The 25055-nt window shown below is 55.1% G+C and overlaps 1 protein-coding gene across 3 annotated transcripts; it reads right to left on the bottom strand.

Annotated features, from left to right (window-relative positions):
• Positions 1–5831: 5831 nt before the first annotated feature.
• IKBKG (inhibitor of nuclear factor kappa B kinase regulatory subunit gamma) lies at positions 5832–25040 on the bottom strand. 3 transcript variants are annotated; one of them, XM_049644511.1, is made up of 11 exons: positions 23783–25037; positions 20968–21169; positions 18005–18216; positions 12589–12707; positions 10475–10627; positions 9831–9927; positions 8592–8735; positions 8210–8352; positions 7933–7994; positions 7557–7733; positions 5832–5899 (listed from the first exon to the last, which is right to left on the bottom strand). In XM_049644511.1, exons 2-10 carry the CDS (start codon positions 21152–21154, stop codon positions 7591–7593), a joined length of 1260 nt encoding a protein of 419 aa, XP_049500468.1. In that variant the 5' UTR covers positions 21155–21169; positions 23783–25037; the 3' UTR covers positions 5832–5899; positions 7557–7590. The 3 variants fall into 3 exon arrangements, with proteins under 3 accessions (XP_049500468.1, XP_049500469.1, XP_049500467.1); XM_049644512.1 differs by lacking the exon at positions 5832–5899 and having other exon boundaries at positions 7223–7733; positions 12589–12704; positions 23783–25040; XM_049644510.1 differs by lacking the exon at positions 5832–5899 and having other exon boundaries at positions 7223–7733; positions 24837–25036.
• Between the last annotated feature and the right edge of the window lie 15 nt (positions 25041–25055).

The raw sequence follows: 25055 nt of genomic DNA, 5'->3' as shown, positions 1-25055 counted from the left end.
TCACTTGTGTGCTCTCTTACTCTCTTGCTCTCTCGCTCTCTCTCTCAAAAATAAACATTAAGAAAAATTCGTAAAAAATAAAAATAAACAGCGTTGGTCATCCAGAAACACAGACTGTCATAGTTTTCATGTCCCCTATAGTGCCTTGCTAAATATACATTTGTTGACTGAATCTTTTAAAAATGATTATTTTTGAGAGAGAGAGAGAGAGCGCGCGCATGGGGAAAGGGCAGAGAGAGGGAGACAGAGGGTCTGAAGCAGGCTCTGCACTGACAGCAGCAAGCCTGATGCAGGGCTTCAACTCATGAATCTTTAGACCATACCCTGAGCCCAAGTCAGACACTTAATTGACTGAGCCACCCAGGGGCCCCTAGTTGAATCTTTAAACCCACAAGTAAAAATTTACTGCTGTAAAATGTAGTCACTGGTAAAAATTGATCTTTCAATCAACATAGATCATGGAGGGGCACCTGGGTGGCTCAATTGGTTAAGCATCTGACTCTTGATTTCGGCCTAGGCCATGACCTCGTGGTTTGTGAGTTCGGGCCCCACATCAGGCTTTGCTCAGGCATCGTTTAAACCTGCTTGGGATTCTCTCTCTCTCTCTCTCTTGAAACTTGCTTGGGATTCTCTCTCTCTCTCTCTCTCTCTCTCTCTCTCTCTCTCTGCTCCTGCCCTGCTTGCTTTCTCTCCCTATCTCTCAAAAAAAAGAACAACCTAGATCATGGATGATGAGGTTTGGGGTGATGGCTGGGGTTCGTGAGGTTCAGGACCAATGGCCAAGAAAGAATTCTTGAGACATCTTTGATGCAAAAATGGTGATTTCATTAAAATATGGGGACAGGAGCCATGGGCAGGAAGAGCTGCCCTGGGACCCTGAGGAGAGACTGATTATATCCTTGGGAGTCAGAGGAGGTAAAGTCAAGAGAAAGTTTCCCAAGAGATTTTCACATGCTAAAGAAGGATACCAGAGGCCTAGCTATTGTCAAACTAGGTTGATTTTCCCTCCAGCAAAGCATTACCATTAAGACAGTAGTTGCAAATGACATATCTGGCAAAGGGCTAGTATCCAAAATCTATAAAGAACTCACAAACTCCACACCTGAAAAACAAATAATCCAGTGAAGAAATGGGCAGAAGACATGAATAGACACTTCTCTAAAGAAGACATCCAGATGGCCAACAGGCACATGAAAAGATGCTCAACGTCGCCTCTCATCAGGGTAATACAAATCAAAACCACACTGAGATACCACCTCACGCCGGTCAGAGTGGCCAAAATGAACAAATCAGGAGACTATAGATGCTGGCGAGGATGTGGAGAAAAGGGAACCCTCTTGCACTGTTGGTGGGAATGCAAACTGGTACAGCCGCTCTGGAAAACAGTGTGGAGGTTCCTCAAAATTAAAAATAGATCTACCCTATGACCCAGCAATAGCACTGCTGGGAATTTCCCCAAGGGATACAGGAGTACTGATGCATAGGGGCACTTGTACCCCAATGTTTATAGCAGCACTCTCAACAATAGCCAAATTATGGAAAGAGCCTAAATGTGCATCAACTGATGAATGGATAAAGAAGTTGTGGTTTACATACACAATGGAATACTACTTGGCAATGAGAAAGAATGAAATATGGCCTTTTGTAGCAACTTGGATGGAACTGGAGAGTGTGATGCTAAGTGAAATAAGTCATACAGAGAAAGACAGATACCAATGTTTTCACTCTTATGTGGATCCTGAGAAACTTAACAGAAGACCATGGGGGAGGGGAAGGAAAAAAAAGTTAGAGAGGGAAGGAGGCAAACCATAAGAGATTCTTAAAAACTGAGAATAAACAGGGTTGATGGGGGGTGGGGGAGAGGGGAGGGTGGGTGATGGGTATTGAGGGCACCTGTTGGGATGAGCAACGGGTATTGTGTAGAAACCAACCTGACAATACATTTCGTATTTTAAAAAAAGACAGTAGGGAGTTCTGGAGGAAAGGTTTACTTTGCCTGCCTCAAGTATTTGCCAATGGGCTGCAGGTTATAAGGAAATTTAATTTTATCTGCCAATTCCTTCTGTCTTTGCTTCCCACATCAATGGAAACATCATTCCTAAATGGCACCATAATAGATACAAAAGAATTAGGGTTTTTAATAAGAGTTTATTGTTAAGTAATCTCTACACCCAATGTGGGGCTCAAACCTACCACTCCCAAGATTAAGAGTCACGTGCTCTACCAGCTGAGCCAGCCAGGTGCCCCAAGAATTAGGGTGTAAATTTATTTATTTATTTTGAGAGAAAAAGAGAGAGAACAGAAGCAGGTGAGGGGCAGAGAGGCGAGACCGAATCCCAAGCAAGTTCCATGCCATCAGTGCAGAGCCTGAGGGGCTTGAACGCACAAACTCTGAGATCATGACCTGAGCCAAGGTCAAGAGTCAGACACTTAACTGACTAAACACCCGGGAGCCCCAAGAATTAGTTTTAAAGGAGCATCTTGAACAACCTTCACTTAAATTCATCGTGGATTCTGATCTCAGTCCACTGCACTTAGAGCTATTTGGATTTACTTGCTTTGATACCCAAGGCTGATTACTAGTGAGGAAAACTGTAGGGCAATTTGTTCTCTTCCTCCATAAGAACTTCCAATAAATGAAAGAAAGAGGAAAAGGGGGAAAAAAAAAAGAAAAGAAAGGGAGTGGAACCCTGATAATGTCTATTTAATAAACATAATATTTACTACTTAAAGTACTTAAAAGACAGAGCTCCAGGGGTGCCTGAGTGGCTCAGTCGGTTAAGCGTCCGACTTCAGGTCATGATCTCCCGGTTCACGGGTTCAAGCCCCACATCGGGCTCTGTGCTGACAGCTCAGAGCCTGGAGCCTGGTTCGTAGATTCTGCCTCCCTCCCTCTCTGCCCCTCCCCTGCTCGTACTCTGTCTCTGTCTCTCTCTCAAAAATAAATAAAACATTAAAAAAAAATAAACAAGAGCTCCAGAGATGCAAAGTAACTTTAAAAAAAAATCATAATGCTCAGCTACTTACTACTCAGCTGTTACATCAAAGAATAATTAGCCTACTACAGGAAAATATATCCTTGGGTGATATACCTTGTGGAACAAACTAACAGTGGCTTCAGAAGAGGAGGAAAGAAAGGAATATTGGGGAAGGCAGAGAAGCCATGAGGCGGCCACACGCCCATGCTGAGGAGCTCTTGTGGTCCTATGGGATTTCCTCCTTCTCTTCTCCATCCATTGTTGTGGCAAAGGAGGCAAACTACAGCCAGCTCTCAGCAGCTACTCTAATGGAAGGCAAAGCCTTGAGGTTCTCATGTTATGGATGTGGAGACTGGGGCTCGGAAAGGTGAAGTCATGGACCCACCGTCACACAGCCGCCGGGCCCAGGGCGGCCTCCTCTGGCACACCGTCCCCTCCTCCGCTGCTCTCCGAGGCTCAGCAGAGAACGTGGGAGAACCCATCAGCTCTGTTTGGATTACTGGTATCCTGCTGCGGGGCCTAGTCCTCAGCCAAGGAAGCCAGCCCAGCCCGGTCACCCTCGTGCAGTATCAATGGTCAGCTGTCAATGGAAGGCTTCCTGCTCCTGCTGCAGGCCGGGCCGCACGCTCTCCTGCTATGAAACGGGGCTGGGCTACCCGTGTGTTATGGGCTAAAATGTGTCCTCCCGCCACAAGAAGAAATGTGGCGATCCTAACCCCTAGGACCTCAGAATGTGACCTTACTCGGAGACATGGTCTTTACAGCCGGGACAGTTATCAGGAAGTCACGAGGGCAGGCCCCAACCCAAGAGGACCGTGTCCTTATAAAAAGGGGACGTTTGGAAATGGACACGCACGGACACGCACATGGGGAGACCATGCCAAGGAGACGGGCCTCGAACCAGTCCTTCCCTCACAGCCCCCAGGAGGGACTGAGCCTCCCAACACGTGGATCTTGGGCTTCTGGCTTCCAGAACCAGGAGAAAATACGTTTCTGTTGTTGGGGCTGCCCAGCCTGCCGTGCCTTGGACCGGCAGCCCCAGCAGATACACCCCAGGAGCATCAAATCAGTCACTTAGACAATTCATTGGCAGTCACGTGAGTGTGCCCTTTTCTCAGCCACTAGCACAGACAAAACCTCAGTGCTAACACCAGGCGGACTTTACAGTAACATACATTTTCTGTGTATCAACTTACTACGTGCAAAGTATAGGCATTCAGAAGACACATTAAATACAAAAGGAAAACTTCAGGGGCACCTGGGTGGCTCAGTCGGTTGAGCATCCGACTTCGGCTCAGGTCATGATCTTGTGGTCTGTGAGTTCGAGCCCCGCGCCGGGCTCTGTGCTGACAGCTCAGAGCCTGGAGCCTGCTTCCCGTTCTGTGTCTCCCTCTCTCTCTCTGCCCCTCCCCCACTCATGCGCGCGCGCGCGCGCGCGCGCTCTCTCTCTGTCAAAAACAAACATTAAAAAAAATTTTTTTTTAAAGAAAGGAAAACTTCATTACCGGTCATCCTACCACCCACACCCATCCAAACGGTAGCCGGGTGTGCACCAGCTGCGGTTACTTTTTTATTGGGGTCACACTTTGTACAGAATCTTGTCTACTGGCTTTTTCACACCAACGTGCTACAGAGTGTGTTCCACGTGGCCAGATGTTCACAACACAGTCCCCGAGCACAGCTACAAAGGATGGCACGGCGAGCGCCCCTGCGATGCCAGAGTCGCTGTGTGTACCCGGCTGTCGCTTCCGCTTCCGGTGGAGCGGGCTGAGGCTGCTTCCTAAGTGCTGGTTCCAGCCTGCCAAACCAGGCCCCGGCAGGGGGCCGGCCGTGCGCTTTGCCCGCAGGACACCCAAGGTCTTCACGTGTTGCCAGTTTGACATCACTTTTTGTCGAGTTTGACTGTGTGTTTTAGTTACTAGTGAAGGAGAAACGCTTTCGTACTGTGCTCATTTTATTGGTCACCTGGATTTCTCTTCAGCACTGACCAGCACGTAGCTACACAGTCAAGTGTGAGCAACAAGGAAGGACACGGGTTTTGGCGGGATGCGCTTCTAGCTCGGTCTTTGTCTCCCGAACCCAGGGTTGTGAGGGGTCAAGGGGCACGGTAATTAGGTAGGCAGGCCGCTTCCCTCACAGGAGGGATCTAACCACTTATTCTAGAAGCCTAATCTCAGGAAAGCCAGAGAAGAAAGCAGAAGCCCCTCACTCCTGAGTGAATGGTGTGCTTTCAATCCTTGGGGTCTAACGTACAGTGACCATACGGGCGTATGGCCATGCGGGTGACGCTGCCAGAAACCGAGGCAAGGTCCCGGGACGCGAACGTCTGCCTCTCACTACTGCCGGGTCTCATCCTCTTCCTCTCAACTTCCTTTCAGAAGACAGGGCCGGTCAGAGAGGGGCTCCCCATGCCTGTGTTCGCTACCCCGACAAAGCAGGAAGCCCGTCCCTACCCAGATGGTAGCTGGGGCCGAGGGTGCGGGCCGCTCCCTCGGCTCTGTCCCACAGCCTCCCCCTCCTCTCCCCGCCTGTGTCTGCCAGCCCTGGCGCAGTGTCCAGCTGGACACACGATGTCGTAAAGAGCGACATTCCCACCTGCAAGGACCTGCCCCACACCCAACCAGTCACGTGCCTCTGCAGCCACCATCATCCCGGGGAACGGAACCCCCCCCAACGGAGCCACCAGCGCTGAAGACATCTGGCTTCAACTCCATTTGTCCTAGTCTGTGCGCTGTAGAAGACAGCCCTGTGCTGGGCTCAATGGTGGCCCAAAAGATGGATGCATGTCATAATCCCCACAATTTGTGATTACGACCTTATCTGGAAAAAAGAGTCTCTGTGGATGTAATGAAGATAACGACCTCGAAGTGAGCTCATCGTGGATATGATGTAGGTGGGCCCTACGTCCAGTGACGGGTGTCCTTGTAAGAGACAGAAAAGATGACACGGTCAGAAAAAACAAGAGGCCACGTAACCACAGAGGCAAGCACCAGAAGCTGGGAGATAGGCCTGAAACTGATTTTCCCACCCCTGCTGTCACTGTCACCCACATTTCAGACTTCTGACTTCCACAACCACAAAAGAATGAATTCCTGTTGTTTTAAGCCACCACATTGGTCTCTTGTCACAGGGGCCACGGGAATTTAGTACCCACCCCCCGCAAACTAAAAGTGCTCTTACAGAAAAATCGCAGGATCAGGACCGAATGCAGCAGCTGAGAGTTGGGGGGGGGGGGCCTGTCCGGGCCTTTAACATTTTCCCAAAGTATAATCACGTGCAATTAGACACTTGGGCTTCGGGCAATGGAAAAGGCACCCCTGCTCCCGCAAGCGCCACCCAAGCCCTGGGCCAGGCTTGTCTTCAGCAACAGCCCGCCCCCAGCCAGGGGAGAACAGAGGAGGGCCCGGGGAGCGTAGGGCATTCTCCCTCCACTTCCAACATTCTTTCCTGACAACTGCAGGGTTAACACCCGTGCCTGTGACATCCAAGGAAACATCCAGCATCTTACAAAACAACGATAAGGAGTGCTCCAGCGTTCACGATCTGCCAATCACTGCCTAGTGGCCTCCCTTCACAAGCACCACTGCTCACACAGGGCAGCGACGCGCCCGGGGAGGGCAAGAGCACGCTGCGGTGCAAGGAAAGGGAAAGGAAAAGTGTACACGTGGGAAGCAGCTCCCCGTCAGACCGGGAGCTGCTCACAATGGCAAACCCAAAGCGGTGCGGGACAGGTGGAGAGATGTGAGTATGAAAGATAACGAAGTTCAGACCCACGACACGCTGGTACAAAGTCAGGGTAAGAGAGGATCGTCGCAATGTCTATCACACTCGAGAGCTGATCCCGCTTATGACCGGTAGAAAAGTAGGCAAAAAGTACAAACGAGCCATTACCCCCAGAAGACCTGGAGAGGATCCTTCAAGCTCCACAAAGATGCTCAAACCCGCCCTTAACAGACGACCCCACGCCTGACAGATGGGCAAGGCTACGAGGAAGTGGGGGCGGCACCCTGACACCATCCACCCCGTGTGCACGTGCTCAATGCCACTGCCTCTAACAATCTGCCCCAGAGATACGCGTAACTGATGCACACGGCTGTTCGCTGCAGCATTCTCGGTGACAATAAAAGAGCGGCCACAACCCAAATGTTCGTCAGCAGCGGACTGCTTGGATCGTGCACGGTGCAGCCTCCAAACAGAATGGCACACAGCCCGCGAGAGCGCTGGCGCCACGGTGTGCTGGAGCTTGCGGGGGGGGGGGGGGGGGGGCGCGGGGAAGGGCTTCTGCCCATCTCGGCTTAAGAAGTTCTCTCTGAGAGCCCTGGCCTGGATTCTCAACTTCCCCAGAGGAGGTGGAAAAAGACGGAGCCCCTAGAGGCAGGCAGTTCAAGCAGACAGAACAAACAAAAACAGCAGAGCATCGGGCCTAACTGGGGTCGCAGGTACCCTAAATGAGGCAAGCCAGCAGATGGGGGAGCTGAAGCGTGAGGTCCTCGAGCTAGCCCTTGGTGCTCAAAGAGGCGGCCCGCTCCGTGTCAGCCAGCCCGTAACCGAGGACCGGGCGCGCAGGACAGCACGCACCGTGCGGCCCCGTGCTAGTCGTCAGCAGGCGGCCCTACTCGATGCACTCCATGACATGTATCTGCAGGGTGTCCATATCGGGAGCCTGATACTGGCACTTGGGGCAACAGAAGTCAGGCGGCTCCTCGGGGGGGCTTCTCCTCTGGTTGGGCAGGGCCAGGTGGAAGGAGGGGTGAGCTGGAGAAAGAGGGGAGGCCGCAGAAAGTACGGAGGCCTGTCAGAACTGTTGGGTGTGACTCCTGGAGTCACCACCACCGGCCCCTCCCCGTTAGGCCCCCCCAGGGGGCAGTGCGCTCCACAGAGTAAGTCCGGGGAGGTGGTAAGGGGCTTTTGCTAGCACCCTCCCTCTCCACCCACCCTCTGACGGCTCACTCACCTGGGGCGGGGGCTGCGGGGGCCTGGGAGGCCTCCACGTGCCGCTTCCTCATATCTTCAATCCTTTGAAAAGAAAAAACGGCCAGATCAACGAGTGCAAGTAAAGCTCCAGGGCCTACATAGGAGGCTGAAGGGAGGGTGGGGCAGGAGGAGGGGGCGGGGAGAGGGGACGGACCGAAGGCGAGGGGCTGACAAGCCAAGCCACGAGCCCTGCCTCACCGCTCACTGCGAGAGACGGGCACCCGGTCCCAGTCCTGGGGGGGGGGGGGAGGGCCCACCTGGCGGACTCCTGGCAGCTGGCCTTCAGGCGGCTGTAGTCCCGCTGCAGCTGGGCCAGCTGCTCCTGCAGAATCTCCTTCTTCTCGGCCAGCTTCTCCCGGGCCTGCCTCTCGGCCTGGAAGTCGGCCTTGTAGATGTCCGCCTGGCAAAGCCAAGAGAGGGGCACACCCGCCATCCGTCGGCCATTCACCGGACACTCCATGCTGGGGGACCAGGCAGAGCTGGCTCCTGCCCTCCCACAGCCCACAGCACAAGGGAAAGTCACCTGCACGTGCACCGACAGGTCGAGGAACGGCACGAGGGGCGCGAAGGGCTTCCAAGAAGCCACGGCAAAAGGACGCGAGGTCCCGGAGCCAGCAGGCCACAGAGGAGCGCGCTCACCTGGGCTTTTAGCACCGGAACGGTCTCCATCACTATCTTGTGCTGCTCGGCCTCTTCCTTCAGCTTGTCAATCACTTCCTGCTTGGCCACCAGGGCCTCCTCGGCCTGTTGCAGCTGCTGCTTCAGGTCCTCCAGCTGCAGTCCCTAGAAATGGGCAAGGGGGGGGGGCTGCCGGAGCCCGAGCTGGCCCAGGGCAGGGGCCGGCAGCCACTCCAGGTGACAAGAACCACGAGGAACGAGAGACTGAGGCCGGCCAGTGCCAGAGTGATGCCGACCACAAGATGTCGGTGCGTGCAGGGCCCAGGAAAGGCAAGAGGCTGGAGGGGGAACTGTGAGGTCAACCGGTGTGACGTGCCCTTCCCAGAATCCCCAATTGCACAGCCCTCCTCCAACCCTTCAAGGGGCACCGCCAGACCCCCTCCTGAGGCCATCCCCTCCACACCGAGCAGGTCTCCTGCACGAACGCTCCACGACATGCCACCACTAAGCCGAGAGCCATCAGTCCTTCCACCCTGCCCCCTGGTCGAAGGTCTGCTGGTGCCTCACAGAGGCCCCCCGCCCCCGCACGCACACACTCACGTTACAAACACACACATGTACGTACACGCGGGCAGCCACACACACCACGAAGCCTTCCTTCTGGAGACCAAGGGGCCACAGCTTTGTAACCAACCGTTCTTCACAGGGTCGGTTTCGGGCTTGACCCTTATAAGTCTCCCCTGGGTACGTTCACATCTGACAACATCCTTCGCAAAATGTGCTCGCTAGAAACTGCGCCCAGTACAGATCTGATGAGAACAAACCAGAAGAGGGCTCCCAGCCACCTTCAACAGGGGGATGGAAACATTCCCAGGGCTTACACCTTGGCTCTCAGAAATCTGAGCCAGGAGCCGAGCTGGTGATGGCTGGCAGGAACGACTGGCCATGGAGACAGGCAAGTTCCCGGCCCACGGAGAGAGCATCCAGAGGCCCAGCCCAGTCACCCATAGGCAGCAAACAGCACGGCACACAGATCGCCGTCTCCCCATGTCCTGCCCTGGGCTGTCACACCGCGAGCTTGACAAAGCTCTAGGACAAGTCCGGTATCCCTCCTGAAAGCCAATTCTGTCAACTCTTCACATAGGGCCTTGAGTTCCAATGTCCCTAAATTTGGGGAACTAGGCCCCGAGTCTAGGCCACAGGGAGAGGAAGCAAGGCGGAGTCCTAGACAGTCCCAGGGACGTCTCCCCCCGTACTCACTCGGTTCCGCTCGCTGCTCACCACGCTGCTCTTGACGTGGCTGTCGTACTCCTGGAAGAGCTGGTGATAGGCCACCTGTAGCTGTGCCAGCTTCCGCCTAAGGAAAAGGAGCTTTTGCTGGAGAAACACCTCGTCCTGGCTCAGCCACAGGCTTCTGTGCCTCCCACTCCACCCTCGTCCTTCTTGCCACGTCCACACACCAGAAAGGGGGTGGCCAGGGTGCCTCCGGGCCTGGAAGGCCGTCAGCTCTGAGGCAGGCTTCACTAAATGCCCAGCATCCTTTTTTCTTAAAGCTAACATTTTTAAAAATAAGAGAAAGAACGTCTGCAACACCGTGGAACCGCCTGCGCTCTTCGAAAGAGTCAGCGTCCCGAAAAACACAGAAAGGCGGGAGGACCGGCCTGGGTGCAAGGAGACTCAGAGGCACGCCAAGAAAGCCTCCCGGAGTCCCGGGCCCGATGCTGCCGACACGTGGGCCAAACGGCGCCGTGTGCACGTGGGCCGCGGAGCAGACGTCGTGGGACCGAGGGTGGGCCGGCTGGGTGTGACGGCGCTGGGGGACAGGCCCTCGAAGGGCTCCTCGCCAGGGAGAGAGCCGCTGACGGCCCTCCCCCTGTCGGTCCAGGGGGCGGGGCGCCACTCACTTCTCCTCCGAGGCGGCCTGGCGCTCCATGCGCAGCGCGGCCTCCACGCTCTGGCTCTGCATGCGCAGCTGGTCCACCTGCACGCTGTGCTGCTGCTGCAGGGCCTCCCGCTCGCTCTCCAGCTGCCGGGCCTGCTCGCTGGCAGCCCGGGCCCTGGCACAGGGGAAGGGGGAGGTCACGGCGGGGCCCCGGCCGGGCCGAGAAGCCCTGCGGCCCGCGGGCGCGCTAACAACGTCCTGTCGATGCAGAACCGGTTCTGGGCGAGAAAAGGGGGAGGCTGTCCGCGTCAGCGTGGAAGCACCGTCACCAGAGACGGGGCAACCGCACAGGGCCGGCTTAGGGGAGTGGCTCTCTCCCTCCCACTCGGTGTTCTAGAAGCGATGAGGAGGCAGCTGACCCGCCGCAACGGCTCAGCCGGAGCCCCCAGCGCACACACCTGGAGTGGAGCCGCGCCCCTGCCCGGCTTGCCTCTTCTCACCTGGACCCCACGCCCCCGTCCTCGCAGCCACATCACCCCACAGCCCCCAGTCTCCCATTTGCACACTGCTCCCTAGATGTGCAGGCCCAGGCTCCAGCCATGTCATCCTGCTGGCCCAAGGCCTCACGTGGTCCTGTCTGTGGAGGCGACGGTGGCTCCTTCTGGGTGGGAGAGGCCACCGGGGACAGTCACTGCTGCCACTGTCCAAATGCATGGAGCACACTGCCCTCTGTGATCTGTCCTGCCCAGGGCACAGAAGTGTATGAAGTCTGCAGCTCTTAAAATGGCCACGTGGGAAACCCTAGGTGCGAGCGAGGCCGTGTCCACGCTGTCCAGCTCAGCATTTGAGTGCCAGACCGCATCAGGAGGGACACGAAAGGACGTTGCTCAACAGCCCAGAATTGCTGAAGTAAACATTCGTGCGGGGTCGTTAACTGACCAAAGTTGCCTCTAGCTGTTTCTTTTATGTACACAGAAAAAGACAGGCAGAAAAGACACCAAATTCTCCTAAAGGTGATACACGTGATTTTAGAAAGCTAGACGTACAGAAGAGTCCATTGGGGAAAATACGAGAACGTGACGAGCCAGAGGCCACCAAGCTCGGCCTTCTGATGCCTTTCCTCACTCACGGTCGGCTTTCTGGATGGAAGCACGTTCACGTGGTCTCTCACCTCGCTCTGATACTGGAAAACTCGGGTCCGCTCCCCTCAGCGCCTTCAGGAAGGCGTCTTTGCCACCGCCCAGGGCACCCCAATCACCTCCTGCACCGGGAGAGCTGGACCCGCTGTCAGGGGGACCCATCTTTCTTTCTGGACGGCAGCACCTGGGTGGCATGAGAGTGCAGTGGTGGGGGGGGGGGGACACCTGTGCCCTCTGACCCAATGACCCCACTACAGGAAGCCCTCTGCAGAAAAGAGCAACCGGCAGGCCACTCACATTAGCAGAGCCACTTGCCAAGTCAGCCCTCTGGTGGCACCCGGGCAATGGGCTGGTGCGGGTCCCTGAAACGACATGACACTTTGCCTACTGACAAGGGTGGTCCCTGCGCCTGGACTGTTCGCACGACTGGCTGGTTTATTCATAGCACCTGCTTTGCTGGGGGGCAGGGAGTTTGCTGTGTGCCCGGCAGAGGGGGCCCATGTGACCAGCGTCCAATAAAACCTCTGCTGTTGAGTCTTAAGTGGGTTCCCTTGGTCTCCAGGGACGTATCTGTCACTGCTGGAGAAGGGAGAGCACTCAGCCGGCCCCCCACAGAAGGGGGGGAGGGAGCCCAAGGCGTGGAGTCCTTCACCCCGACCTGTGTCTTCTGTCATCACGGGTCCTGCTGTGTGCCCTCTCCCTGTAATAACCTCAGCTGTGAGAGCACGGAGTACTTCTAGAGGATAACTGTGGATCACGGGTGTGCTCCTAGGGTCCCCCCAAAATGCTCCCTAGGGAAATGATCCAAGCTCCAGCAAAAGGTCAGGGAGCCCAGAAGCACCGCTGGGCTCCAGATTCTCCAAGCCCCTGTGTGCTCACACTCCACATTTTCCAGTCGATTCTCTCCCAGAGGAACTCCCCCAGAGGCCCCGAAGGTGCCTCACTCTTCTCAGGCACGGTGACAGCAGCCCCTGGCGGGCTCTCCCTTCCCACTCACCTGCCCTCCAAAGCCTGCCGCTCTTTGATGGCGGCCTCCAAGCGACTCTGGCTCTCTTGGAGCTCCCCCAGCAAGGACGTCACCTGGGCTTTCACTGACGCCTTGTCCTCAGCCAACTGCTGTGTGAAAAAAAGCCACTTCCCATTAGTGATGCTTTCTTGCCAGCTGCCCACCCCCGGCACCCCTGAGCTGCAGGGCAGCCTGCAGGCACTGAGACATCACCTAAGGGCTTCTCTCCTGCCCCCAGTGCCACCACTCATCTGGCCTCTCACCTCCAGAAGCTTCCCAACCCCAACAAGGCAAGTGTCCTGGGACCCCACACCCCCAAGCCCCTCCTCATCCCCACGGACGGTAGCATGGAGCTGCCTCGAGTTTCATGAGGCTGGCGAGCAGGCTGCGAGGACAGAGCCAAGTGGGAATCTCTCAGCCTCTGAGACTCGCCGCCAACGGAGGGGAGACCTGAAGACAGCGTCAAAATACACGCTCGACCCACAGGCTGAGGACGCCAGAAGGAGTGCTGAGACGGACCGATTTGTTTCCAGAAGACCTACGCCAGTGACAAAACTCAAGAGCCGTTCATACGCCCTGAGGCCCATCCTCCCTCATCCAACTGTCCACACCAGGTCCCCTGCAACCTCAAGCCGCTCAAGCCCAGGGTTGGCCTCGGTCCTCTGCATCCCGAACCCTCCATAGCAAATGCCACTCCTGTCCTCTGTACCCCCGCCCTGGGCTCCTGCGCGGGCACCACACCAATGCTCCTTCCCTTTTCCACAGGGACTGTGGCCCAAACCCCCGGCTTTCTGCATATACATACCTGGGGCTAGTCTGCAGGCCTGCTGTCCCCCTGCAGGCTAACAGGACAGACTCCTCCCATGAGCCCGGCCCGGCTGTCCAACCACCTGCCCCACGGGTCCATATCTGTGCCCATCAGCAGACCCCATCGGCTAGCGCCCACCCCACTCAAGGCCCTCGCCAGGGGCTGCGATGGCGTCCACCTGGCCTCCTCCTCCGCTCCCGCACCTGTAGGAGTCAGTCTCCTGGGTCTTCTCTAAAGAATCACAAAGCAGGGGGCTTACGACAGCAGGAATTTACTGCCTCCCAGTTCTGGAGGCCAGAAGTCCAAGAGCAAGGAGCGGGCAGGGTCGCTGCCTTTTGGGGGCTCTGCAGGAAAATCTGCGCCGGGCCTCCGTCCTGGCCTCAGAGGCCACCAGCGCTCCTTGGCCCATAGATGCTTTGCCCTGATCTCTACTTCTGTCATCCCGTGGCCATCTTCCCTGTGTGTGTTTGGACAGACCCATCCTGATCCAGCATGACCACATCCTAACTATTATTTCTCTTTTTTACGAAAACTTTTTTTAACTTTTATTTTTGAGAGACAGAGTGAGTCAGAACATGAGCAGGGGAGGGGCAGAGAGAGGGAGACACGGAATCTGAAGCAGGCTCCAGGCTCCGAGCTGTCAGCACACAGCCCGACACGGGGCTCGAACTCACGAACCGCAAGATCATGACCTGAGCTGAACTCGGATGCTCATCTGACTGAGCCATCCAGGTGCCCCCCCCCCTTTTTTTTTTAATTTATTTATTTTGAGAGAGAGAGAGAGAACGTGTATGTGCAAGCAGGGTAGGGGCAGTTAGTGGGAAACAGAGACTCCCAAGCTGGTTCCTTGCTGTCAGCACAGAGCCCGACGTGGGGCTCGATCCCACAAACGGTGAGGTCATGACCTAAGCTGAAATCAGTCGGACACTTGACAGCCTGAGCCACCCAGGCACCTCTAACTTTACTACTTCTGCAAAGACCCTATTTCCAAATAGTATCGCATTCTGACGTAAAGAGTGCAGGATGTGGACATTTGCTTTGGGGGGACACAATTCGACCCATAACAGTCCCCCCTACACTCTACAATCTACATGAAACCAAATAATGTCTCACACTAGCACAGAAGCCCCCACAGTCCCTGTCACACTCGGGTCAAAGCCCAAATCCTTCCATTGGCCCCACAAAGCCCACAAAACCAGCCCCTACCGTGACTCTCCCACCCACTCCTCGGCCACTTCCACACAGCCTCAGCCATGTTTGCCTCTCGGATGGTCCCTGAAAATGACAGGCACGCCCCTGCCTCAGGACCCTTGCACATGCTCCCCCGCCACCCGCCACAAAACATGCTCTCCCCAGATACCCATGCGGCCCAGCCCCTCACTGTGTTCTGGTCCTCACTAGAAGACACCTCAGTGAAGGTCTCCCCATTGAACAGTGCAAACTCCCCACACCACCCGGCCTGTCACATCGACATGTCCACTTGGGTATCTAGTAGTGCTCTCAAGATGAACCTCTCTTTTTTTTTTTTTTCAACATTTTTTATTTATTTTTGGGACAGAGAGAGACAGAGCATGAACGGGGGAGGGGCAGAGAGAGAGGGAGACACAGAATCGGAAACAGGCTCCAGGCTCCGAGCCATCAGCCCAGAGCCCGACGCGGGGCTCGAACTCACGGACCGCGAGATCGTGACCTGGCCGAAGTCGGACGCCCAACCGACTGCGCCACCCAGGCGCCCCAAGATGAACCTCTCTTAATCTGCACTCCTGACGGCCCCCAAAAACCAGTTCCCCCCCCAGCCCTCCTTATTGTCGGCGGATGGCAAATCCATCCTCCAGCTACCAGCACAGAAACCTTGGAGTCCCTCTGGACTCCTGTGTCTCACGGCTCACATCCAACGCATCAGGAAACCCTGTCAAAATATATCCCGGGATCTATTTGATGATACTGAGCGATTAACGTTGACTGTTCCGGGCAGGACAGTGGTATTGTGGTTACGTCTTTTCTAAGCCCTCTCTCACAGACGCATACTGAAATATTCACGGATGAAAGCACACAGCATCTAGAACTTGCTTCAAACTAACGGGGGAGCCACTAGGTATGTACCCGATAATGGAAACACATGTCCACCCCAAATGTTCACGGCAGCATTACCGGGGGCGCCTGGCTGGCTCAGTGGGAGGTCGTGAGTTGGAGCCCCACGTCGGATACAGAGATTAAGGAGATAAAACTTAAAATAAAAAATAAATACACAGCCGCATTACTCACAACAGCTAAAGAGTGGAAATGAGCCAAATGTCCGTGAACTGACGAACGGGAAAACAAACCGTGGTATCCGCGTACGCCGGGATATCACCCGGCATGAAAGCTACAGCACGCACGCACTCACGCTGCAACGTGGATGAGCCTCAAAAACACCATGCAGAGTGGAGGAAGCCAGAGGTGAGGGGCACACGCTGGATGGTCCCACTGGCATGCGAGGTCCGGCACAGGCACACCCACAGACAGAAAGCAGACCAGGGAGTGCCAGGGGCTGGGGAGAGGGTGGGGAGTGACTGCTAATGGGGGTGGGGTTTCTTCTGGAGGGGAGCGCGAGGCTGGGGAGGAGGAAATCGTTTTGGAACTAGTGGCAATGGTTCTACAAGTCTACAAATATGCCAAAAATACCACTGGATTCTATACTTCAAAAAGGTGACTTTTATGGCATGTGAATTTTATCTCAGCAAAACTGTTAAAAAATTCCAACGTATTGTTCTACTGGCTTCTCCAGTGACGGGCACTCGGGCTGTGCCCAGGTTTTTGCTCTGCTCAATGGACAAGAGCTTCTCTGAGATGCCCACCTTGGGTGAGGCTGCTCAGTCAGGGGCGACCTGAATTTTCAACTTGGAGAGAAAATGTTTTTCAGAGCTGACAGGCTTGTCAGCAGAGAAACAGGGCTACCGCAGGGGTCCTGGCCCCTGCCGGGAAACCAGCACCCCGTCACGGGAGCCGGGGCTGGCCGGTGGGGGCTCCCGGGGCTGCACGGACAGAGGCCCTGAAGGCACTTAGTAAAGAGCAGTGAGTCCATCTGTCCGAGGCTGTAATGGGCTGAATGGCAGCCCCCAAAAGATAGGTCCACGTCCTAACCCGCAGAGCCTATGAATGGGACCTGATTCGCAGATGCAATCAAGTTAAGATGAAGCCGTACTGGAGGAGGTGGGGGAGGGAGACCCGATGACTGTTGAGACCTACAAAAGATGTCAGCACAAAACGACTTTGACTCCATCCGAAGCCCTGCACTCAGAGCCGATCTAAGAAAACTCAGCGCTGCCAAAATTGCCTGTTCTAGCCGTCACCAGACCTAGGCCCCCACCTCCCCTCACTTAGAGCATTTACTAAGAGGTCTCCCTAATGTGAAGCCTTCCTCTGTCCCTTTGGAACATCTGCGCACCTCCCACAACCCGGGACACTTTCTCAAGGGCTTGAGAACCATTCCCAGGCTCTGTGCGGGATAGAATGCTAACTTCCGTAACTGCCAGCTAGCCTCATGTATCTACACCGATGGCCCCTTTGTGAGTTTTCACTTGAGCCCCGGATCACTCCCCCTCCATCCCCATCACTCTTTATGTCGCCAGTCACCTCTGCAAATCACAGTGGAGCTCAGCTCATCCCCTGCTGTCAGTAATTACCAAATAAAACCCATTCTCACCACTGTAACTACCGTCCAGCTGTATTTCTCTCTGACCCTGGTGTTTTCATAAGAGGGGGAGGAGAGACACACTGACATGGGGAGAAGGCGAGGTGACCACGGAGACAGAGGTGGAGCGCTGTGTCCACAGGCCACGGGAGGCCAACCATCACAGCCATAAGCCAAGGTGGGGAAAGCAGCCTGGCCCAGGTTCTCCCTCGCGGCCCCCGGGAGGCACCCGTCCTGCCCAGACCTTGCTCTTGCACTTCTGGCCTCCAGGACCGGGAGGCAGTACATTTGTTTCTTAGAGCCACCCAGTCTGTGGCCCTTTGTTATGGCGGCCCCAGGAACCCGGCACACTTCCCTGAGGGCCCTGCCAGGCCGTCTGCGCCGACAGCGTGATTCCTGGTGGGGCCCCGGCTTCACGTCTTGGGGGCAGAGACTGAGGATCTGAGGTCAGCCACGCAGGAGCCCCGGGCCCACAGGACCGACCCCCACTGAAGTCCCCGGACGCCGGCGCTCAGGGAAGCTTCCCCGGCGGCGGCATCCTGCGCGCGTCGTCGCGCGTCACCGCGGGATGGGCCGCACTGCCCCACGACCCCCCTGGCCAGGGACCCGGAAGCCCACCCCCGGTCTGTCCCGGACCCCGCCCTACACCCCTTTGGTCCTTGCTGACTCCCCCCTGTATCCTCTCACTGTAAGCAGCCACTGTAACGGCCATAACCACGAGTAGGACGGCTCTGCTGAGTTCCGTGGCCCTCCTAGTGCAGCACCGAGCCCAATGGTGCTCTCAGGGACCCCTGACCCCAGCTGCCCTCTGGGAATGCCGGCGTCCCTGCGGTTTGCAGAATGCAGGCGGCTGGTGTCACAGGTGGCCAGCAGCCCCGGCCGGCCGGCTGGCTCTGGGGAAGAACCCACCCTGCCCCTCTGACTACCTTCTGGCATCTCTTCAGATGTTCCACCTCCTGAAGGGCCTGCTCCCTCTGCCTCCTCAGGTCGAGCTTCTCCAGGCTCAGTCTCTCCACCAGTTTCCTGGCTTCCTGGAATTTCTGCATGAGGAACTCCTTCTCCTTCCTCTGGCTGCCTTGGAAACGCTGCAGCTCCTCACAGCGCTCCCGAAGCATCTGGTTGCTCTGCCGGATGGCATCTGGCGGCAGAGGAGACAGCAGAGAGGTGAGACCCGGTGGGCGCCCCGCCAGCCCCTACCTGGGCCCGTCACGGCACCCTCCCCACATGCGGCCTCTTACACAAACATGGCTTTGAGATGGTTCCTTTTATTTTACGTTAACACTTTCAGCATCAATTACGCCGACGGCCAGCACCTAAATTTCTCCAAACACATCAGCTTCACTCAAAAGTGTGTGCCAGATGGCACTCTCTTTGTAAGTGACTCGAACTCATTCTGGCCATCTGTACTGTGGCCGGGTCAGAGGCACGCCTGCCTGCCCTGGGGCGCTCAGTCACTGTCTTAAATCCTACCCTGCCTGCAGACTCCGGGAAGGCCACCAGGGGAAACTCCCTGTGCCATCACTGGCTGCGGCCTGGGAGCGCCAGGTTTGCGGGTGGCCTCCCTGAGCTTTACCGTCCTCGTGTGCCTGTTCAACAGGGATAATCGCACCCACCTCATAGGACGCGGAGGGTTAAATGAAAAAGCAAAGTGCCCAGGGCACAATAAACACACAGGAGACAGCCAGTACCCCTCTCACCAGGCCAAAGGATGAGGGTGTGCAAAGGCCAGACAGTCAGCAGAGGCTGAGGAATGGAGAGCCACACACCCAAGGACGCCCCAGGCAGCAGAGGACCATCGAGGGTTGACAAAACGGGATCAGTGACGCGTGAAGGTTCTAGCAACTACAGAACCGTATAAGATAGGAACAGGCAATAGCTTCACATCACCCTCTGGTCAAAACCCTTGACCGGCTAACTAGCGCCTCCTGACGGAACATTCTTTCACTCAAACTACAGTGGCTTTGGAGCCCGGCTCCAGAGTCACCTTCTGCACTCTCCCGTCCCCGTGTGACTTCTCCCCTGCAGGGCTTCCAGCTTCACTCGCCCAACTCCACCTGTTGTAATCCTGCTCGGTTCCCCACCTAAGGCTCAACTCATATGCGACTTCTTTTTCTACTGAGGTAAAATTCATGTAACATCAAATTAATCATTTTAACTATTTTAAAGTATACAGTAATTGAGTGGCTTTCACATATTCACAAAGCTATGCACCCATCACCTCTAGCTACCTCCAGAACATTTCCACCACCACCCCCAAAAAGCCCATACCCACTGGCAGTCACTTCCCCTGGCCCCCAGCCTCTGGCATCCACTTATCTGTTCCTCTTTCTGGATTCACCCCTCTTGCACATGTCACATAAATGCACTCCTACACTAGCTTAATGCAATTTCTTCCATGACATTTTCCCCCACACACATACACATTCCAAGAGAAGTCTGTGTCCTCTCCCTGCCCCCTCCTCCTTAGACACAATCATGGGCATTGTTGGGGAGCAGACACCTTCAGGGCCCTGGCGGTTTGACCCAGGACCTGACACAGAGCACCCATTTAACAGGAATGTGCAGAGCCGATGCTGTGTGGAGCCAACACACTGAACGACCGTGGGTCAGATGCACAGAAGCAATTCATGCAGCTTCAAGGTCTCTACCTGCTACTAAAGCCTGAGCTCCCTGGGTGGGGAGCTGGTGGTGCCATAATCCCTCTACACCCAGCCTGACAAACTGTCACCCCAAGTTCATCTTGCCAGAGCACCCTGCTGGGGACCAGCAGAGGCCACACGTGTAGCTGTGGAAGGTGAGCTGTCTCCCTGCCCCCAACCTGGCCACCAGCTCTATGTGACCCCAACATAGCAAGGCATTTGACAACATTAAGGACACTGTTTGTTGTGATAACTGGAGGAGTGCTATTGGCATCTAGGGTTAGATGCTAGGGATGCTGCTCGATACTATGCAGTGACCAGGACAGCCCCTAGACGTCTAAGCGTGATTACAAGGTGGGGAGCAGGGGTAGGGTACCGTCACACGCCAGGCAGAAATGTGCCCCTTCCCAAGGGCGGCCACCCTGCCTGAGAGGCAAGGTGCAGGCCCCTGGGACCAGGAGAAGCTGCCGCACAATACCAGTGAGGACGCGGCAGGTGAGCGGGTGGGGACGGTGACGAAGACAGACAGGAACTGGTTCCAGGTTCCAGGAGCCACCGCCCGGCCTGTGGTCACGCCCCGCACAAGCTGAACCAGAAATCCCCTTTCCCAAAGCAGCCCTCAGGCCCTTCCCAGGGCAGGCCACGCCCCCTTCCCAAAGCAGCCCTCAGGCCCTTCCCAGGGCAGGCCACGCCCCCTTCCCAAAACAGCCCCCAGGCCCTTCCCAAGGCAGGCCGCGCCCCCTCCCAAAGCTGCCCGCAGGCCCTTCCCGGAACAGGCCACGCCCCCTTCCTGGGAGCCTCCCGGCTACTCCCAGGATAGCCGGTGCTTCATGATGGATCGGGAGGAGGCAGAAAAGTCTGGCCCCTTGGCCCAAACGGGGCAACTCAGAACGGTGGCTCCGGCTCCAGAGCTCCCGGTAGGGTCGGCCTGCACTGGCTGTCCAGCTTCTCCCCGTGCCCACCCCTGCTTCTTCCCTGTCCTTCCCTTCCCTTCCCCAGGACTGGTCCTGTGTAGGCGCACTCTAAATAAACCTCCTGCACATTAATCTATACATCAGAGTCCATTTCCAGGGGATTCCCTCCTCAAACAAAAAGGAGGGTGGCTGAGTTTGAATCACTAGCTGGCTCTCAGGTGTACTCCCACCCCAGACCCGGTAAAAACAGAGGCACCAGTGAGGGGAGTAAGCCTCCCCCACCAACAGGGCTGGGACCTCTGACGTTTTACTCTGCACACCTGCTATCTTCCTCACCTCGGAGCTCTTGATTCTCCTCCACACAGCGTTGGAAGGTCTCAGGAGTGCCCTGCTCAGAAGGTAGGTGGGGCATAGCTGGCTTCCCCAGAGAAGACTCTTCACCCAGCACGTCCTGGTCCCCTGCCGGGCCGCCGCTGGGCTGCACCATCTCACACAGCTGACTCTTCCAGGGGGGCCTGCTCATCCAACAAGTCAGGGTCTGGAAGAGCAAGGCAGCAGAGGTGTCACATGAGACCCTCGCCGAATTCTCTTACCTTGAAGGACAGGGAGTGCAGTCTGTGCAGGAGTTCCAGGGCCACACTTTAAGCAGAATGCCAGGCACTGTGTCAAGTATAATAGGATGCTAAAATGGGCTTTTCAGTCTAAACGGGGGATATACTTTCGTTCCAAAGGGAGGTGCAGGCCCATATGTGGGATTAGAAAGGCTATGTATGGCTCAGCACTTGTTATAAACTCTGTCTGGCACCTATCTCCAGGCCGTAAACTGAAATTAAGAATTTAGGGGTGCCTGGGTGGCTCAGTTGAGCGTCAGACTCTTGATTTCACCTCGGGTCATGATATCGAGGTTCAATAGTTTGAGCCTCTTGTCAGGCTCCATGTTTACAGCATGGAGCCTGCCTAGGAGTCTCTCCCCCTCTCTCTCTCTGCCCCCTCCTGCGCACGCACGTTCTCTCTCTCTCTCTCTCAAAATAAATAAACTTAAAAAAAATTCCCCAGAGAGTGGAAATTAGGGAGAGAATTATTTTTGTAGGGAGGTATCAGTGTGCTGTGAATCCTACCTGCTACATACACCTCCGAGCAGGAGTGAAGGGTTTTGGCCCCTTACCTAGTGTAGTGGGTTGAATGATGGCCCCCAGCAAGATATGTCCACGTTCTGACCTTATTTGGAAAAGGGGCTTTTTGCAGGTGTAAGTAAGTGAAGGATCTTGAGATGAGATCATCCTGGATTAGAGTGGCCTTAAGTCCAATGACAAATCTCCTTATAAGAGACGGAAAAGGAGAGACACAGACACAGAGAAGACAACGTCACAACAAAGGCAGAGAGTTATGTGGCCAAGAGCCAAGGAATGCCTGGAAGAGGCAAGACGGGTCGTCCCCTAGAGCCTGCGGGGGGAGCGTGGTCCTGCAGACTCCTTAATTCCAGAGTTCTGGCCTCCAGAGCTGGGAGGGGATAAATGTGTTACCTTAGCCACTCGGCTTGTGGTCCTCTCTGACAGCAGCTCTAGGAAATTAATCTGCCGAGTAAGGGGAGCTTCAAGGACACTGCTCAGAACCACACGAGTGTTCCCTGGAGCTGAGGGCTAGAATGGGACATCCAGTGTCTGCTGCGCACTGAGGGATCTGAAAGTGGGAGCTGGACTCGCAGCCTAAGAGAGCAGGCTGAGCTGCGCGCACTCCCCCGTGGACTGGTCGGCAATGTGGGGCAGCACTAGCCTGGAGCCCTTATAAATTCCACCCAAGAAGACTGACTACCTGGAGGAGGAAGCCAATCCCAACACAAGCTTCCAGGAGCAGGCCTGCGCTCAGAGAGGACGGCTTTAACGCTGAATAAACTATTACACTGATAATGCTCCCCTGAACGCCCCACTGAGCCATCCATCCACAGGATGTGATGAGCCACCAGTCCTTCCCTCAGCTTCCAGAAAAGCGCACTCTCCTGGTTCTCCTACCTCGCTGGCTGCTCCTACTCAGGCTCTTTCACCGGATCCTCCTCACCAAGCCACCCTATCATGTTGTGGTGCCTCAGAGCTCTGTTCCGGGGTCTCTTCTCTGACATCGGTCACCCCAATACAGAGTTCATTCAGCCTCTCAGTTTTAACCCCCATCCTCTTGCTGACGACACCCAAACCCAGCATCTCCACTTGGATATCTAGTAGTGTTCTCAAAACTAACCTTAAAATTGCACTCCTGACAGTCCCCAAAAGCCAGTCCCCACCCCCCCACAGGCCTCCTTATTGTCAGTGGATGGCAAATCCATCCTCCAGCTACCAGGACAGAAACCTTGGAGTCCCTCTGGACTCCTGTGTCTCTCGGCTCACGTCTAACGCGTCAGGAAATCCTGTCAAAACGTATCCCAGAATCTATTTGATGACAGTGAGCAATTAATACTATTTTAGGTGTGATAGTCCTATTTTGTTTATGTTTTTTTAATCCTTTCTTAGAGATGCAAACTGAAATACTTAGAAGTGAAATTATACAGTGTCTGGAATTTGCTCCTAGGTACCTATCTCCCCAGCAGAAACAAAAACACATGTACACACGCAAATGCTCACAGCAGCATTACTCACAATGGCCAAAGAGTGAAAATGACCCAAAAGTCCATCAACTGATGAGTAAAAGTCCAGCACATTCTCATGCCAAAAAATGGACCAGTCTTACACACATAAGACTAAAAGAAGCAACTCACAAGAGACGACATATTGTGTGATTACATTTATGGGAAATGTCCAGAACACGCAAACCCATAGAGACAGAATGATTGGTGGATGCTTAAGAGCTGAGAGATAGGGGGTAATGAAGGCGATAGCTAACGAGGCGCAGGGTTTTTTTGGAGTCATGAAAATGTTCTGGAATGAGATAGTGGTGATGCTTACGAGGTGCAGGGTTTTTTGGGAGTCACGAAAATGTTCTGGAAGTGGTGATAGTGGTGATGGTTGCACAACTCTGGATATACTAAAAACCAGGGAGCTGTACACTTTAAATGGGTGAATTGGGTGGTATGAGAATTAAGTCCCAAAGCCACTATTGAAAATAATAATAACAAGAGATGTGTGTGAGAAGCATAAATTAAACAAAAGTAGCCCTGGGGTACCTGGGTGGCTCAGTCGGATGAGCATCCAACTTCAGCTCAGGTCATGATCTCGTGGTTTGTGAGTTCGAGCCCCGCGTCGGGCTCTGTGCTGACAGCTCAGAGCCTGGAGCCTGCTTCGATTCTGTGTCTCATTCTCTCTCTGCCCCTCCCCCACTTGTGCCCTGTCTCTGTCTCTCAAAAATAAATAAATGTAAAAACAATTTTTAAACAAAAGTAGCCATGAGTTGACAACTGTCAAAGCTGGGAGATGAGTACATGGGGTTTACTATTCTGTTCTTTCTACTTTTGTACATCTTCGGACTTTTTCATAATAAAATGTTCAAAGCACCACCATCTCTCATCTGGATTACTGCGATAACCTCCTAAAAGGTCACCCTGCTCCTACCTCTTGTCCCCTATAATTTGTTCTCCCCACAGGGGCAGACTGGCCTAACAGGTCATTCTGATCACGTCCCTCCTCTACTCTGTTCCCTACCAGTTCCTCATTGCCCTCCGTGTAAAAGCCAAGGTCCCTAAAACGGCCTGCAAAGCCCTCAACTGTCTGGTCCCTCATTGCTTCTTCTCCAAGTATTCTCCCCTCACACACTCTACTCCAGCTACAGTGGCCTCCTTGCCATTCCTTGAACACGCCAGGATGGCTCATCCATCCCCAAGTCACAGAAACGGTTTGAGGTCGGGTAGACATTAATCGTTTTGCAAAGCGAGGCACATGAAGTAAGACACGTAGCTGCCAAACTATATTTGAAACCTTTTTAAAGAACTTAACCTCCAATGCAGTCAAGTTTGATGAACAGAAAATGTCTCGGAACTAGAAGAGTCATCCACGAAGCAGGGGTGTGGTCAGACTCCGCAGCGGTGGCGGAGGGCGGAAACAGTCCCGCTCGCCAGCAAGGTAACCCGGCCCCTGCATCTGCCGGCCGCGGCCGGTGCGCTACAAGCAGGCAGCAGAAATGGGCCAGGCCCAAAAGGAAGGGGAAGCCTGGATGTCCGGGGGAGTCTCGGAGACAGCGGAACGCCCACCGAAAGTACCCTGTCTTCGAGAAGACGACCACACCTGTCAGCAGAGTCGGTCCGACGTGAGAAGCGCAGGAACAGCGAGCCGCGAGCACTCCTCGGGCCCCGGCGCTCTGAGAAAAGTCCGGGTTCTGCGGTCACCTTTTCCTTCTCCCGCTGCCGAAATTCACACTTCCGGCTTCCGGTGTCGTAGCTGTGAGCTCCGGAAGTAAAACACGCAAGCCCCGCCCCCACCCAGGAGTCGGCAGAGATGTGGCAG

This window comes from Panthera uncia, chromosome X (assembly GCF_023721935.1).
Source record: "Panthera uncia isolate 11264 chromosome X, Puncia_PCG_1.0, whole genome shotgun sequence".
In the NCBI taxonomy this organism is placed as follows: Eukaryota; Metazoa; Chordata; class Mammalia; order Carnivora; family Felidae; genus Panthera; species Panthera uncia.
Note: the sequence above shows the minus strand (reverse complement) of the source record. Positions and strands in the feature narration are given on the sequence as shown.

Bases quoted from the DNA above. Each gene is read 5' to 3' on its own strand.
- IKBKG (XM_049644511.1), bottom strand. From the start codon at position 21,154: ATGAGCAGGCCCCCCTGGAAGAGTCAGCTGTGTGAGATGGTGCAGCCC. The intron at 9,928-10,474 runs GTGAGTGGCGCC...CCTTTTCCTTAG, and splicing joins CAGGCCGCCTCGGAGGAGAA to GCGGAAGCTGGCACAGCTAC. The intron at 7,734-7,932 runs GTGAGTGAGCCG...CTCTTTCTCCAG, and splicing joins CCCCGCAGCCCCCGCCCCAG to CTCACCCCTCCTTCCACCTG.